At 42.5% G+C, this 16,905-nt stretch overlaps 1 protein-coding gene across 4 annotated transcripts; it reads right to left on the bottom strand.

Moving 5' to 3' along the window:
- Positions 1-4,941: 4,941 nt before the first annotated feature.
- LOC106609227 (dynamin-1-like protein) lies at positions 4,942-15,985 on the bottom strand. Of its 4 annotated transcripts, XR_001329662.2 has the most exons (20): positions 15,759-15,978; positions 15,088-15,232; positions 14,639-14,685; positions 14,461-14,532; positions 14,258-14,344; positions 13,930-14,092; positions 13,579-13,699; positions 13,307-13,438; positions 10,735-10,941; positions 10,215-10,335; positions 9,855-10,010; positions 9,397-9,486; positions 9,205-9,297; positions 7,637-7,690; positions 7,374-7,451; positions 6,996-7,133; positions 6,808-6,917; positions 6,245-6,404; positions 5,975-6,090; positions 4,942-5,726 (listed from the first exon to the last, which is right to left on the bottom strand). XR_001329662.2 is itself a non-coding variant. In XM_014207771.2 (19 exons), the coding sequence occupies exons 1-19, from the start codon at positions 15,858-15,860 to the stop codon at positions 6,034-6,036; spliced, it is 2,133 nt and encodes a 710-aa protein (XP_014063246.1). In that variant the 5' UTR covers positions 15,861-15,985; the 3' UTR covers positions 4,942-6,033. The 4 variants fall into 4 exon arrangements, 3 of the variants coding, with proteins under 3 accessions (XP_014063246.1, XP_045577899.1, XP_014063247.1); XM_014207771.2 differs by having other exon boundaries at positions 4,942-6,090; positions 15,759-15,985; XM_045721943.1 differs by having other exon boundaries at positions 4,942-6,090; positions 15,088-15,300; positions 15,759-15,966.
- Between the last annotated feature and the right edge of the window lie 920 nt (positions 15,986-16,905).

The following is a 16,905-nucleotide window of genomic DNA, read 5'->3' as shown; positions in this document are numbered from 1 at the left end:
AGATCCTCCCATGTAGTTCTGGGCTGATTCCTCACCGTTCTCATCATCATTGCAACTCCACGAGGTGAGATCTTGCATGGAGCCCCAGGCCGAGGGATATTGACAGTTCTTTTGTGTTTCTTCCATTTGAGAATAATCACACCAAATGTTGTCACCTTCTCACCAAACTGCTTGGTGATGGTCTTGTAGCCCATTCCAGCCTTGTGTAGGTCTACAATCTTGTCCCTGACATCCTTGGAGAGCTCTTTGGTCTTGGCCACGGTGGAGAGTTTGGAATCTGATTGATTGCTTTTGTGGACAGGTGTCTCTTTTACAGGTAACAAGCTGCGGTTAGGAGCACTCCCTTTAAGAGTGTGCTCCTAATCTCAGCTCGTTACCTGTATAAAAGACACCTGGGAGCCAGAAATCTTTCTGATTGAGAGGGGGTCAAATACTTATTTCCCTCATTAAAATGCAAATCAATTTATAACATTTTTGACATGCGTTTTTCTGGATTTTTTGTTGTTGTTATTTGGTCTCTCACTGTTCAAATAAACCTACCATTCAAATTATAGACGGATCCTTTCTTTGTCAGTGGACAAACGTACAAAATCAGCAGGGGATCAAATACTTTTTTCCCCCACTGTAAGTCGCTTTGGATAAAAGCGTCTGCCAATTGGCATATATTACTATAGCATAATGTACAATACTGTGGCTCCAGTAGCGCTAAAGCTTTGGTCTCAATCAATTATTATTTTGAGACAAAGCAACAAGTTATTGAAATAAATGTATTTATTAACCACACATAGAATACCACAGTACGACATAACACATAATATTGCCTGCACAGTGCAATCCCTTACAGAAGAACCACATGATGTCACATGTAGAAAATCACGATGTCGCATAAGACATTTCACTTGACAACATGCTTTTGGAACACTTCACATGTGATGTTTCACATGCGACATCGTGTTTTTGGAACACTACACATGTGAAAACAAAAATAAGTTATGATACACACACAGCGCTTTTAACGTAGTGTGTTCAACTTACATATTTGACACACGATTACATTGTATATGTTTATTTAAACAGTAATTATTATTGTGTCCTTACCTGGGATTTGAACAGCATTCCGATCTCCCTGCTACTTCACCATGTCTGTGTCAACTGATTTCACCTGTATTCCTGCACTTTGGGACTTAAAAGTAAATCTCAGCTTTGTTCAAAAATACACTCAAGAAAAACGATTATATTTACCATAGTGATTCAGGAATAACATTAAAGCAGAATAATATGCCCCACCAACATTAGATATCTATACAGAAAACCCTCAAATGTCTGAAATACATCAATTAAATCAATGATGTGAAAATACTGATTAACTGATAACTAAAATAGCAGTGCACATGGCATTCTTTTGCTAAGTGCATAGGTAATGAATATGTAAGGAAATACTACAGACTTTGTGGTGCTGCAGAAATATCACCACACCTTTTAGCTGAACAGCGAACCACTTACTTTAAAACCACCATACCTTTTCATGACTTTACTTATAAATTGTTTGGGACGGTTTGGGACGGTATTCACATCTGAAAACATGATCTCATGTGATGTTCCAAAAACACGTTTTAACATGTGAAATGTCATGTGAATACATATGAAGTGTTCCAAAAACACGTTTTAACATGTGAAATGTCATGTGAATACATATGAAGTGTTCCAAAAACACGTTTTAACATGTGAAATGTCATGTGAATACATATGAAGTGTTCCAAAAACACGTTTTCACATGTGAAATGTCATGTGAATACATATGAAGTGTTCCAAAAACACGTTTTAACATATGAAATGTCATGTGAATACATATGAAGTGTTCCAAAAACACGTGTTCACATATGAAATGTCATGTGAAGTGTTCCAAAAACAGGCTTTCACCTGGTATTTCACATATGAAATCATGTGGGATTTCCGTAAGGGGGATACCAGCAACCTGAATTTCCTGGTCTGTGGCCATGACAGAAATAAACAACTGATTTATTGGCAAGAATACATTTCTGCACTGTAACAAGTTGCAAAGAATCAAGTCAATAATTGTGCGATTATCTACACCAACAAAAAAGTAGCATAGCTCAGGGACACAACATTAAGTGTCCATAAATGCTCTTGGGCTTGAACTTGCACACTTTTGGTCAGCAGTGCTTTGTAACTTATTTGTTATCTAGAACATATATCTACACACTCAAAAATAAGAATATGGTTAAGGTACAATGTTGTTCCCTGGTTTACAAAAGGTCAAAGGTACACTTAAGGTACCTTCAGAGGTATACATGGTACTGGTCGGTACCTTTTAGAGTACATGTGCGGATAATCTAGTAAAATGTTTTTTTTTTTTTTTTTTATGTACCCAATATATTCAATCATTACTGCAGTTTTAAATGTAGGTGATGCAATGTGCTGGCAGGGGCTCATTAGCATATTTGGGGACATTTGTTGTATTTGTGCCAACCGTCAGTGGAAATGTTGTACCAGTTTAACTGGTTCATCGTGATGTTGATGATGGTTGAGCCCCTCTTTTGACACTGTCAGTGCTGCAGTCTTTGTAAGAACAGCTGACAGTCAAAAGTTGCACTGTTAAGAGGTTACTGTGCCTTTCCAGTAGCATAATGGCAGCTAGTTCATAGAAAGTTTTATTTTCAATAATTTACTGTCAACGAGCTGTAAGTGGGTTATTGTAAGATTCACAGTAACTTCCTGTAGCTAATCTGTCACACTCACTGACCTGACGGTCTGGTAGGAAAGTGAGTATTACAATGACATGGTGACTAGCTAAGATTGAAATATTGTATGGCTCTTTGACATCACATGCACTTATGTTAGCCATTAATAAGACTGGATAACCAACAGCGTACAAGCTTAGTGTTTATGAACAGAACACAACAGACCACATTAACTGGGACGACACTCCTTCTCATGGGAGACCAAAAAGAGCTAGTTGAAAGCCATGCCTGCAATATTCTGACAGGCTGCTGTTACAGTATGCTGCCAATCAGCAAGTGATGCGCATGTTGTCAACAGAAGATTCAGTGAAGACACAATAGGTCACTAGCATGTATTGCTAGCGGCAGCAAGTTGCCTGTAGGTTACTGACAATGTTTTGCCAGTTAGTTATTGTGAATCTTACAATAATTTACTGACAAATGGTTTTCAGTTGAGAAATGACAAATTCACAGCAACAAGCTGCCATTAAGTTAGTGGAAAATGCACACTACCCTCTTTACAGTGCAGCTCATTACCAACACATCCTTTTACAAAGTTTGCAATGTCAAAGGAGGTGCTTAACTTCCATTGGCAAAACCATCCAACGTTTCAACTTCTACTGATGGTTGCCACAAATACACATATATTTGACCATGCCCCCAAATATGCAAATACCCCAGGTAACAACACTGTACCCTAACCATACCCTTATTCTTCGAGAGTGTGTAAATATTCCTGCCTAGAAGCCCAGCATCCCGGAGTCGCCTCTTCACTGTTGACGTTGAGACTGGTGTTTTGCGGGTACTATTTAATGAAGCTGCCAGTTGAGGACTTGTGAGGCGTCTGTTTCTCAAACTAGACACTCTAATGTCCTTGTTCTCTCGCTCAGTTGTGCACCGGGGCCTCCCACTCTTTCTATTCTGGTTAGAGCCAGTTTAGGCTGTTCAGTGAAGAGAGTAGTGTCGTACGAGATCTTCAGTTTCTTGGCAATTTCTCACATGGAATAGCCTTCATTTCTCAGAACAAGAATAGACTGACGAGTTTCAGAAGAAAGGTCTTTGTTTCTGGCCATTTTGAGCCTGTAATCAAACCCACAAATGCTGATGCTCCAGATACTCAACTAGCCTAAAGGCCAGTTTTATTGCTTCTTTAAATCAGGACAACAGTTTTCAGCTGTGCTAACATAATTGCAAAATGGTTTTCTAATGATCAATTAGCCTTTTAAAATGATAAACTTGGATTAGCTAACACATCGTGCCATTGGAACACAGGGGTGATGGTTGCTGATAATGGGCCTCTGTGCGCCTATGTAGATATTCCATTTAAAAAAAAATCTGCCGTTTCCAGCTACAATAGTCATTTACAACATTAACAATGTCTACACTGTATTTCTGATCAATTTGATGTTATTTTAATGGACAACAAATGTGCTTTTCTTTCAAAAACAAGATCATTTCTAAGTGACCCCAAAGGATAGTGTGTATATATATATAAATAAGAATAATGACAGAATAATGACAGCTATGATCCCTTATTGATGTCACTTATTAAATCCACTTCAATCAGTGTATATGAAGGGGAGGAGACAGGTTAAAGAAGGATTTTTAAGCCCTAAGACAATTGAAACATGGATTGTGTATGTGTGCCATTCAGAGGGTGAATGGGCAAGAGGAAATATTTAAGTGCCTTTGAACAGTGTGATAGGTGCCAGGCGGACAGGTTTGTGTCAAGAACTGCAACCCTGCTGGGTTTTTCCACACTCAAGCATTTCCCGCGTGTATCATGAATGGTCCACCACCCAAAGGACATCCAGCCAACTTGACGCAACTGTGGGAAGCGTTGGCGTCAACACGGGCCAGCATCACTGTGGAACGCTTGACAACTTGTAGATTTCATGTCCCGATGAATTGAGGCTGTTCTGAGGGCAACAAGGCAAACTGCAACTCAATATTAGGAAGGTGTTCCTAATATTTAGTATACTCAGTGTATGTATAATCAATCTCCCTTAGGTCCACAGACCTGGTGGTGCAGCACAAACTTCAGGTAATTATCAACCAAGAAGTTGTGAGTTCAAATCCCAAGTGAGGTTGATTCCCAAGTAATCAGCATAGAGCAGCATACTGTCCTTTAATGTGAACACCTTCACTTAGCTGTAAAAATACAGTAACTTCAACAACAACAAAAAACACAATTACGTTCTTGGGGATGTCTCCGGAACTGTTTAATTTGAATGTCAATTATGCCTTTAAGGCAAAAATATTCTCAATGACATTTGATACTTTCACATGCAAAAATGTTCATGGTATCACGTTAACATTTATTTAACATGAGATCACGTTTTCACATGTGCTCAAATGTCACATGTGGTCACGTGTAGCTTCATGTTATCACGTTGCTTCATATGTTGTCACATTAACTTTACATAAAAATCACACGAGATCACGTGAAATTCATGTGTTTTTTTCCCCCTGTGAGGGATCCACCACATATTGCCTGCACATTGTAAACATAAAATGACATAGAAAGCGGCACCAGTGCTTTTGACATAACTTAAATGCATTGAATAAATAAAGATCTTTAGGGTTACGGTATATTTTGGAGTGTTATACATTTTCATAAACAATGTGGGATGGCAGTATCAAATGTATGTGAACCAGGAGAATATTTACACAAATAAATATTGTCCAGTTGAAGGCTACGGTGTGAAACTGAAGTTTGAGTTTCAGCTTTGACTTAGGCTACAGAAAGAACAATCCAGCAATCTCTCCCTGTTGTGTTACACTCAGACAGCTGAAGATAGGACAGGTTTGGCCTTCAAAACAGTGCAAGAGGCGTCACTGCAGTACCTGGTTCGAATCCAGGCTGTATCACATCCGGCCGTGATTGGGAGTCCCATAGGGCGGCACACAATTGGCCCAGCGTCGCTTGGGTCTGGCCGGGGTAGGCCTCCATTGTAAATAAGAATTTGTTCTTAACTGACTTGCCTAGTTAAATAAAGGTTCAATTTAAAAAAAATATATAATAATAATATCATCTTGGTTATAACTACACAGTACAGATATGCCTTAATGAGGTATCAGTTTCTTATACAGGTGAGCGAAAATATGTATTTAGCCTTAACATAGCTGTGAGCCAGTACCATATTTCAATCAACACACTTACATGAACCACAACAGTGCATTTTCACATTGGCAAATCCCAAGCCTTCTGGACATGATAAGTAGATACACACCTTCTGTCTTCCAGACATGATTAGTAGATTACAGATTGACTTCAGTGGAGTTCTCCTCCTTACCACAGATTAGTCTCTCTGATCTCAGCAATGACCTGACTGGCCTTCTGCAGAGCCTGTGGACACACAACGAGATACACTTGACTATGAAGCTTGTTGTGAATAATATAATATTGAAGTGCTACCTTTAGTTGTTGCTTTTTTGATCTACTTCCTGTACCAATGTTTGGGTGTATGTCAAACCTCTCTGTTCATGGTTAAGGTACCAACCTCTAGCATGTCTGCAGCCTCCTTGCGTCTCTGGGCCATGTCCTCAGACTCAGTGAGCAGGTCGTTGAGAAGACCAGACTTATAGAGCTGACCCACCAGCTCACTCTGTAGACTGTCCTTCACATGGTTCACCAGGAAGTGCATCACTGCCTTGGGCACGCTACAGGACAGAGGAAGGGAGAAAGACAGGAGGGAGAAATCTGAGCTGCTGGCCTAATGGGAGAAAATACCTCTAGACTTCAACACTGCGCAGAAATACAACGGGCGGCAGGCAACCTAGAGGTTAAGAGCATTGAGCCGGTAACCGAAATGTCGCTGGTTCGAATCCCCGAGCTGGCAAGGTGAAAAAAAATCTGCCGTTCTGCCCTTGAGCAAGCCAGTTAACCCCAAACAACAACTGCTCCCCGGGCACTGTGGATGTCAATTAAGGCAACCCCCTCTCTGATTTAGAGGGGTTGGATTAAATGCGGAAGACACATTTCGGTTCAATGCATTCAGTTGTGCAACTGACTAGGCTACCTCGTTCCAAATAAGAGAGGGACAGTGTCAGAAAACACATGCACCTGTCTTGGATGTTTTTCCGGACGATGAGAAAGTAGGACTTGATGAGTCTCTCGATGACCTCACAGTCACGCTGCTCCCGAGAAGACAACTTCCTGGCAACGGGAACGGGCTGCGGGAGGAGCATCAGCCAATCATTGAAGGGCACCACACAGCATTTTGAAATTGAATAACTTTATTATTTGCTCACCACATCCAGCAGGTTGACGGCAAGGCCCTTATGGGGGCTGGCGGGGCCAGAGCCGGGGGCCCCGTCGTCCCCTTTCTTCAGCATGCCTCTCCAGTTCCCTGTCCCCTCCTGGTCCCCCTGGGGCCCTGCTCCGGGAGGCTGAGGTTACACACAACACAAACAATCAGATGTAAAGCCGGTTTTACAGCAACTTGTGCCACAAGTTGCAGAACCACAACGCAAACCAATCTATTTAAGTCAGAGCCAAGCTCAAACGCACAGAGAGGGAGAAGGCAGAGAGGACATTGTTAAGAGAGGGCATGAGTGCTGGGGAGCAGACTGAGTACACAGAGCAGAGCACAGCAGGAAGCACGGAGCATGCCCACACCCATGCCCCACCTTGGCACCCTCCGCGTCCACAGGGGCAGGGGGCTCGGTAGGAATGGGAGGCTGGCTGACTGGACCATTAACTACTGACTAAGAGGAAGAGAGGAGAGGAGGAATGGAGAAGGGACTTGTGAAGTCAGGAGAGGTAAAGAAGAAAAGACCAGGGACAATTGGTATTATATTGCAATTAAAGAGAGGTGGAGAGATTGAGCATGGGAGCTATTTTGTTTAGAGTATTATAGAAGCGATTCAAAGTACGGTGGATAGTTAGTTACCTTATCCCTGGGGACTGCAGTGGGCAGCTCTCTCATTCTGTTTCTCCTCGACTCCTACAGGACACAGACAGCAAGGAGGAAAGTTACATCACTTTTACAACACACATGTCCTCTGTTGCTCAGTTGATTCCCGGTACCACCCATATGTAAAATGTATGCACGCAGGACTGTAAGTCGCTTTGGCTAAAAGCGTTTACTAAATGACATACCCTACCCGTCAAAAGTTTTAGAACACCTACTCCTTCAAGGGTTTTCACATTGTAGAATAGAAGTGAAGACATCAAAACTATAAAATAGCACATATGGAATCATGTAGTAAGCAAAAAAAGTGTTAAACAAATCAAAATATATTTTATATTTGAGATTCTTCAAAGTAACCACCCATTGCCTTGGTGACACTTTGCACACTCTTGGAATTCTCTCAACCAGCTTCACCGGGAATGCTTTTCCAACAGTCTTGAAGGAGTTCCCAAATATGCTGAGCACTTGTTGGCTACACCTCCTCCTCCATGCTTCACGGTGGGAACCACACATGCGGAGATCATCTTTTCACCCACACCACGTCTCACAAAGACATGGCGGTTGGAACCAAAAATCTCAAAGTTGGATTCCTGACCAAAGGACAGATTTCCACCGGTCTAATGTCCATTGCTCGTGTTTCTTGGCCCAAGCAAGTCTCTTCGTCTTATTGGTGTCCTTTAGTAGTGGTTTCTTTGCAGCAATTCGACCATGGCCTGATTCACACAGTCTCCTCTGAACAGTTGATGTTGAGATGTGTCTGTTACTTGAACTCTGAAGCATTTATTTGGGCTGCAATTTCTGAGGCTGGTAACTCTAAATGAACTTATCCGCTGCAGCAGAGGTAACTCTGCGTCTTCCAATCCTGTGGCGTTCCTCATGAGAGCCAGTTTCATCATAGCGCTTGATGGTTTTTGCGACTGCACTTGAAGAAACTTTCATGTCTTAAAGTAATGGACTGTCGTTTCTGTTTGCTTATTTGTACTGTTCTTGCCATAATATGGACTTGATCTTTTACCAAATAGGGCTATCTTCTGTATACCACCCTACCTTGTCACAACACAACTGATTGGCTCAAACGCATTAAGAAGGAAAGAAATTCCACAAATTAACAAGGCACACCTGTTAATTGAAATGCATTCCAGGTGACTACATCATTTACATTTTAGTCATTTTAGCAGACGCTCTTCATGAATCTGGTTGAGTGTGCCAAGAGTGTGCAAAGCTGTCATCTAGGCAAAGGGTGGCTACTTTGAAGAATCTCAAATGTATTTTGATTTGTTTAACACTTTTGAGATTACTACATGATTCCATATGTGTTATTTCATAGTTTTGATGTCTTCACTATTATTCTACAGTGTTGAAAATAGTAAAAAGAAAAGAAAAACCCTTGAATGAGTAGGTGTTCTAAAACTTTTGACCGGTACTATACATCATCACACAACTATTATTACATCTCACAACTATTATTACATCACACAACTATTATTACATCACACAACTATTATTATGCCGAATTCATGTCAAGAGAAAAGGTAATGAGCTGTCACCTCTATGTTGTTGTTCATGACCCCACAGGCATCGGCAAAGTCAGGGTGTTTGGTGTTGATGTAGGCCAGCTCTATGGCCACCAGATTATGCACCTGGAGTAAGAGAGATGTATGTGATGCGATACAATAACCGGATGCAATTGGCATACAAATAACCCAGGTGCACATTAAACCGTTTAAACCTAAATTTACCATCTCATTGGTGATAGGCAGCCTTTTCCTGAGCAGAGAGGTGACCACTTCTACTATGGCATCATGGAGCTTTGGAAATCTCAACAACTCCTATGGAAAACACAGGTATCAGGTGTGTGTGTGTGTGTGCGGGGATGTGTTTAACTCTACTTGTGGGGACTAGAAGTCCCCACAAGAATAGTAAACAAACAAAAAGTTGACCAACTGTGGACATTTTGTTGGTCCCCACAAGGTTAAATGCTATTTATATGGAGTTTAGGGTTAAGGTGAGAATTAAGTTTAGGGTTAGGAGCTAGGCTAAGTTCAGGGTTATGGTTAGGTTAAGGGTTAGGTTTAGGGAAAATAATATTTTGAATGGGACTGAATTGTGTGTTCCCACAAGGTTAGTTATACAAGACTGTGTGTGTGTGTGCGTGTCTGTGCGTGTCTGTGTGTGTATGTGCGTGCACAGTGTCTACCTGTGTGCTGTAGTTGCTGCAGTGCTGGATGATCCTCTGCATCTCCTCATGGACCAGCTCTACACAGCGCAGGCTTGGCTCCTCCAGTCTCTTCACCTGCTTCTTCACCAGCAGCTCAAACGACACCTCAGGCACAAACAGAGACGGACGAGGGCCCTTGAGAGAGAATGAAAGAGGGAGAGAACGAGAGAGAAATTAGAGTAGAGACAGACGTGTACCCTGTGTTGTTCAGACAAAGTAGCATTGATAGAAAGACACCGATTACTATTTATTCATTCCCCAGTTTGAAGGTATGCCCACTCTTTAGTCAATGCTGTTGTTGTAAGGAGAGAAGAAGAACGTCTCAGAACTTCTACTCACAGTGGCGTTCCTGATGGCAGTCAGGATGTCTATGGTGTTGAGTCCTCCTAGGGGATCCACTGACTCTAATGTTCGCCCAAAAGTCTCGTGAAATATGTAACAGATTCTGGCACCACCGCATCTACAAAACAAGAGGATAGATAAAGTTAACATGTTGTGACAAACATGATGTGCTACTATGAATCAAAGTAATAGTGCCAACACTCAAACTCATCTCAAGCATTTCATAATACAGGTACTACTACATGAAGTGTAGGGGAGGCAGGTGGCCTAGTGGTTAGAGCGTTGGACTAGTAACCGAAAGGTTGCAAGATCGAATCCCTGAGCTGACACGGTAAAAATCTATCGTTCTGCCCCTGAAAAAGGCAGTTAACCCACTGTTCCTAGGCCCTCATTGAAAATAAGAATTTGTTCTTAACTGACTTGCCTAGATAAAAAAAAAAGTGCATCTTGGTTTTCACAGGCATTTTGCCCACACATTGGCACCACCTTGTGGAATTGAGATGGTACTACTACTCACAGCTCAGCCGTCTCAATGTACTTGGCGGTGCCCTCGATAGTGTGGCAGTACTCTGCAGCGAATTTGGTTATGAGCTGCAGAAGTGTGGCATTCCGGTCCTCAACGGGCTGGCCGTAGCTGCTCAACAGAGACTGGTACTGGGCCGCCAGCACGTTGATACGCGTCTTCAGCTCCGGCAGACAGTCTCTGATGTGGTGCATCAGTAACCTAGCAGGGACAGGAGAAATAGAATCATATAAATAGAATTACAGAACATTGATTTGAATGGCACTTGAATGGGTATTCCAATCCAATAGTTCTAATTCTATGGGCACAGTATCTGAGACCTTGAAGTTTCATTAGATACAGTAGGTTACTGTAATGAGAATATTTAAGATGAAAATAGTTCATGTTCAGTTAAGTGTGACATTTACCTTCCTGTATTACACATGATTTCCAGTGTTCTGTTTGTGACACTCGGGTTGATGGTCACTAGACTCGATGCTGAATGTTACGGATTAACTCATATCTGTTGATAGTGATTGACGCTAGACTGGAGGTACAAGGACCGAGGACACAGTGATTATTATTGTATTGTCTGTGAACACTGTGTGATTCTGTAGTAGCTGACAAAGTCACTGGCCTTTTGTTTTGACTTCCTACAAGTCTCTGGGCTGGTGTTAACAGAACAGTTGTCAGCTGATTAGGATATACAGTGCATTCGGAAAGTATTCAGACTCCTTTACTTTTTCCACATTTTGTTATGTTACATACAGCCTTGTTGTAAAATGAATTACATCGTTTTTTTCCTCATCAATCTACACACAATACCCCATAATGACAAAGCGAAAAACGTTTTTACATTTTGAGAAAAAAATAAATAAATACGTATTTACATACTGTAAGTATTCAGACCCTTTGCTATGTAACTCGAAACCAAGGATCATCCTTGAGATGTTTCTACAACTTGATTGGAGTCCACCTGTGGAAAATTCAATTGACTGGACATGACTTGTCAAGGCGCACACTTGTCTATATAAGGTCTCACAGTTGACAGTGCATGTCAGAGCAAAAACCAAGCCATGTTTTTGGAATTGCACATAGAGCTCAGAGACAGCATTGTGTTGAAGCACAGATCTGGGGAAGGGTACCAAAAAATGTCTGCAGCATTGAAGGTCCCTAAGAACACAGTGGCCTTAATCATTCTTAAATGGAAGAAGTTTGGATCCACCAAGACTCTTCCTAGAGCTGGCCGCCCAGCAAAACTGAGCAATCGGGGGAGAAGTGCCTTGGTCAGAGAGGTGAACAAGAACCCGATGATCACTCTGACAGAGCTCCGGAGTTCCTCTGTGGAGATGGGAGAACCTTTCAGAAAGACAACCATATTTGCAGCACTCCACCAATCAGGCCTTTATGGTAGTGGCCAGACGAAAGCCACTCCTCAGTAAAAGGCACATGACAGCCCGCTTGGAGTTTGCCAAAAGGCACCTAATGGACTCTCAGACAATGAGAAACAAGATTCTCTGGTCTGATGAAACCAAGATTGAACTCTTTGGCCTGAATGCAAAGTGTCAAGTCTGGAGGAAACCTGGCACCATTCCTACGGTGAAGCATGGTGTTGGCAGCATCATGCTGTGGGGATGTTTTTCAGCGGCATTGACTTGGAGACTAGTCAGGATCGAGGGAAAGATGAACGGAGCAAAGTACAGAGAGATCTTTGATGAAAACCTGCTCCAGAGCGCTCAGGACCTCAGACTGGGGCAAAGGTTCACCTTCCAACAGGACAACGACCCTAAGCACACAGCCAAGAAAATGCAGAGTGGCTTCGGGACAAGTCTCTGAATGTCCTTCACTGCCCAGCCAGAGCCCGGACTTGAACATCTCTGGAGAGACCTGAAAATAGCTGTGTAGTGACGCTCCCCATTCAACCTGACAGAGCTTGAGAGGATCAGCAGAGAAGAAATGGGAGAAACTTCCCAAATACATGTGTACCAAGCTTGTAGCGTCATACCCAAGAAGACCAGAGGCTGTAATCTCTGCCAAAGGTACTTCAACAAAGTACTGAGTAAAGGGTCTGAATACCTACTGTATGTAAATGTGATTTTTTTTAAAATAAATTTGCAAAATAAATTGTCATTATGGGGTATTGTGTGTAGATTGATGAGGGGGAAAAACTATTTAATCAATTTTAGAATAAGGCTGTAACGTAACAAAATGTGGAAAAAAATCAAAGTTTCGGAATATTTTCCAAATGCACTGTAAGGGCCTTAGTGATGACCAGTTAGACATTTTATCTGCTTCTGTGCTGGAGGAGTCTTCCTGCCGCAACTCGTAATAAAATCGGATAGATTTTTGATTGCCTTTATTTGAAAATCCTATTACAGAATTCCATTCTAGTAGTGGTAATTCTACGGGCACCATATCTAAGATCTCAAAGTTCCATTAGATAAAGTAGTTTGCACTTTGTGATTTATTGGCTAATCAGAGTTAAGAACCTTTACTGGCAACTATGTAGTTGCTACTACCATTGCTGATGTGCTTATGTAATACTTATACTAAACTGCGGTATGGAAGGGAACAATAATATTCTCACCTGTTCAGTGTCCTGGCCAGATACTTGGTTCCATTTCGATTAGCGAGAGAGGGATACCTCTTCTGCAGGAAAGCATGTTCATCTCGGATGGCATCGCTCACTGACTTCTTATGGTTGATGTCCAACTGACTCCTGCATGAAACAGATAGAAACATGTCAGCTTCACAATAGCACGAGACAGATTTCAGCTAATGTTCATTTTTATGTAAGGTAGAGTAGAGGCTACTATTGGGAGGGAGTGTAACGTGCCACAGTAGAGTCTAAAGCCAGACCTGTTGACCACTCCGATGAGGCCCAGTTTGACAGGGATGACCCGGCCCAGCAGGACGTCCATAGCATCGGTACCAGCGTCCATCAAGTCCAGCTTGGTCACCACCGCCAGTGTCCTCCTGCCTGTGCACAACAACAGACTAGAGAAATGAGTCTAACACAACATACTGTACACACCATACACTTTTACCAGTCGCAGAGAGAGATAAGTGGCTGCCCAAACATTGTGGATGAAAATGAGCATTATAGCCCTTTTACATTGATGTGAAAACTGAAATGCAGGTCAAAACCCTGACATCCAAACTGTTACCATCAACTAAATAAGCGGGGAAAAACTCAAACCCAGTACTGACCGTCGGGATCGACCTCACGGGCCACTTTGAGGGCCTCTGAGGTGGCCATGTCTGTGTTGGCAGCGGTCACAGCCAGGATGATGGAGTTGGGGTTGGAGATGTGCTTCAGGATCAGCTCTCTGATCTGCACCTCTATGTCTTGGGGCTGGTCTCCCACTGGGACCTGTATGGGGGGGGGAGCACAAACACAGAGGAGTGACTGACGACGGAGTCTCTCTAGTGTATCAAGCTCCAGCCAAGGTTTCTGTTGTCCTGCATGTCTGCGAGGCTTCTAGGTTCTCCTATACAGAGCAGACGCTTAGTACAGTTCATCTCCAGTCACTGTTACCTTGGTGATGCCGGGTAGATCCACCAGAGTGAGGTTCACCACATTAGGAGAGAAAATCTTCAAGTGAATAGGCTCATCGCTGATCCCCTATAGGAAATACAATGACAAACAATGACTAGCTTTGTTGAAATTGTTAGGGACGTATGATGTGAAGGAGATCAATTTATAAAAAGTGTTAAATAATTACACTGCGATCGTCTTACCTTGTTAATACCTGAAATTCTTTCCGTTTCATTTTCGATTTCCTGCCTGATTTCACTGAAGTCTGGGTAGATCTGAAATAGACCAGCTTTGTTAATGCATTTTTTTCTTCAAATCGACAACACAGAAAACTGAATATCATGAGTAGCAACACGTATCAGTGTTTAAGATGAGTCATACCTTGTTTTTGGTGTGTAGGAACTTGCCCCATTCATCTCCTTCCACGCCTGTGGAATACAATAACACACGGTTTAGATACACATTTTCACCCAACCAAAACAATGTGGTTATTGCAAAAACAGCTCCCTCTGGGTTTAACATGATACAGTACTGGTGTGAGCTGCACATCTACCTGGTCGCCTCAATCAAAACGTTCCATTTTTTTTGGGGGGGGGGGCGGATAAAACCACTGAATTTGTTAAACGAGCGTGTGATCTTCTGAGTTTCGCGACTTGCTGAAGTATGAAACGGTACAATTGGTGTGAAGGGGTGCAAAACGCTGAGTCAGAAACAACAACGTGAGTGGCAGGTCAGAAACAATGACACAAAGTGGTCTGAAAATACAGAATGGGGAATCACACGCACACACACGCACACACACACACGCGCTTAGTGGTCAGTCAGCATACCATTCTCATCTATCATTTTCCTGCCATCTCCAGGATCCACGTGGACTAGCTGTAGGATGAGTGGCCGGCGGGTCACTACACCTGTCCCACGGGGCAGCATGTCCTTGCCAACCAGGCTCTCCAACACAGAGCTCTTCCCACTGCTCTGGAGACAGGCATCACAGTATGTCACATCATGAAGTTGGGTTAACAGCTCATCTCATAAGGACAGATCTGAGAACAGCAGTGTTACAAAATAATATGGTACATAAGGTGGTGGTGACCTGATTATAGGAGAACTGATAATGAAGATGATCTAAAAATGGTCCTACAGTAATTGACAGATGTTCTTCATAATGGCTGCTGACAAAAACCAGGCTTTGCCCGGGTCAAATGGAACATTCCAGCTGTCTATTAACACATGCACACCAATAATAGCCACACAACTGACTCGTGCACAAGCAGAATAGAAAGAGGTGTATTTTTAACTGCACCACGCTCCAGTTCAATGGCTCATTTTCAGCAATCCTGATGTTTTGCCCGAACATAATGAAAACCTCGAACACAAAATAGCTGGATAGATAGCAATGCATGTAGCTAGTTATGTAGCTAGCTATTTAGCCATCTTTCAGGGTCATGTGAAGAGCCTAGCAGCAAAGCCCTATTTTGACAGCTAAGGGGAAGGATTTTACCTGGGTTCCAACGACTGCAATCTGCGGCAGCTGTATTATGTCTGCTCCCACCGTATTGAAGACATCTTGAAGCTTGTTTATAACGGGGATTAGTGCCTCCATGTTCAAGCTAAATTGACACCTTTCTAGAGAGATAAGTTAATGGAGCAGCTATCCACCAGCTGTGTTAAAAGTCATTCAATGTCCCACAGACACCATTGAAATAAACCATTCCCACCAGTCTGCGACTGCGTTGTGTATTGTTGGGACTTGTAGTCTTCCAGATGCCAAACGCTGCTAAAATTGTACAAATAGGACTCCATTTCCCAGAATAGGGCTGCTGCTCAAAAACGTTTGTTTTTCCATGGACGTGTAAGATTAAGATTACTTTACTGGTCAACTGCACACAAGCTCCAACCGAAATTTGATTTGAGCTTTTAACCCCCTCCAAAAGACACACTGGGCACCCAGGGAGCTCTTGTGGGGGCTTAAGTGCCTTGCTCAAGGGCACAACGGCAGGCAATGTATATATGATTTGATACCATCAACACCCCAGTCGCCAGCTCACTTCAAGACAGATTTCTAACGTCAGACGCGGACTCAAACTGGCAACCCTCTGGTTGCTGGCTCACCTCAAATCGCTAGGCTAAAAAGTAGTAGCTACATTACAGTGGCAGGCAAAAATATGTTTTGTAAACCTATTCAGAGATTTACACAAATTGATCAAATGTCAGAGCATGAATAGAATAGACACACATTTAGAAGATACTACAGTAATCTAAACCCCTGGATTTAGAGTATAGAATGTGATATAGAACATGATTCACTGTGGCTCAGTTGGTAGAGCATGGTGTTTGCAACGCCAGCATGGTGTCTGCAACGCCAGGGTTGTGGGTTCGGTTCCCACGGGGGGCCAGTACAAAAGAAATATTTAAAAAAAATGCATGAAATATATCTATTCACTACTGTAAATCGCTCTGGATAAGAGCATCTGCTAAATTACTAAAATGTATATGTGAAATGGCTAGTTATTTAGCGGTGGTGCGCGCTAATATCATTTCAATCAGTGACGTCACTCGCTCTGAGACTTGAAGTAGGGTTTCCCCTTGCGTTGCAAGGGCTGCAGCTTTTGTGGCGCGATGGGTAACGATGCTTCGTGGGTGTCAGT

This window comes from Salmo salar, chromosome ssa07 (assembly GCF_905237065.1).
Source record: "Salmo salar chromosome ssa07, Ssal_v3.1, whole genome shotgun sequence".
NCBI classification, from domain to species: Eukaryota; Metazoa; Chordata; class Actinopteri; order Salmoniformes; family Salmonidae; genus Salmo; species Salmo salar.
This window is presented reverse-complemented; position numbering and strand designations above follow the sequence as displayed.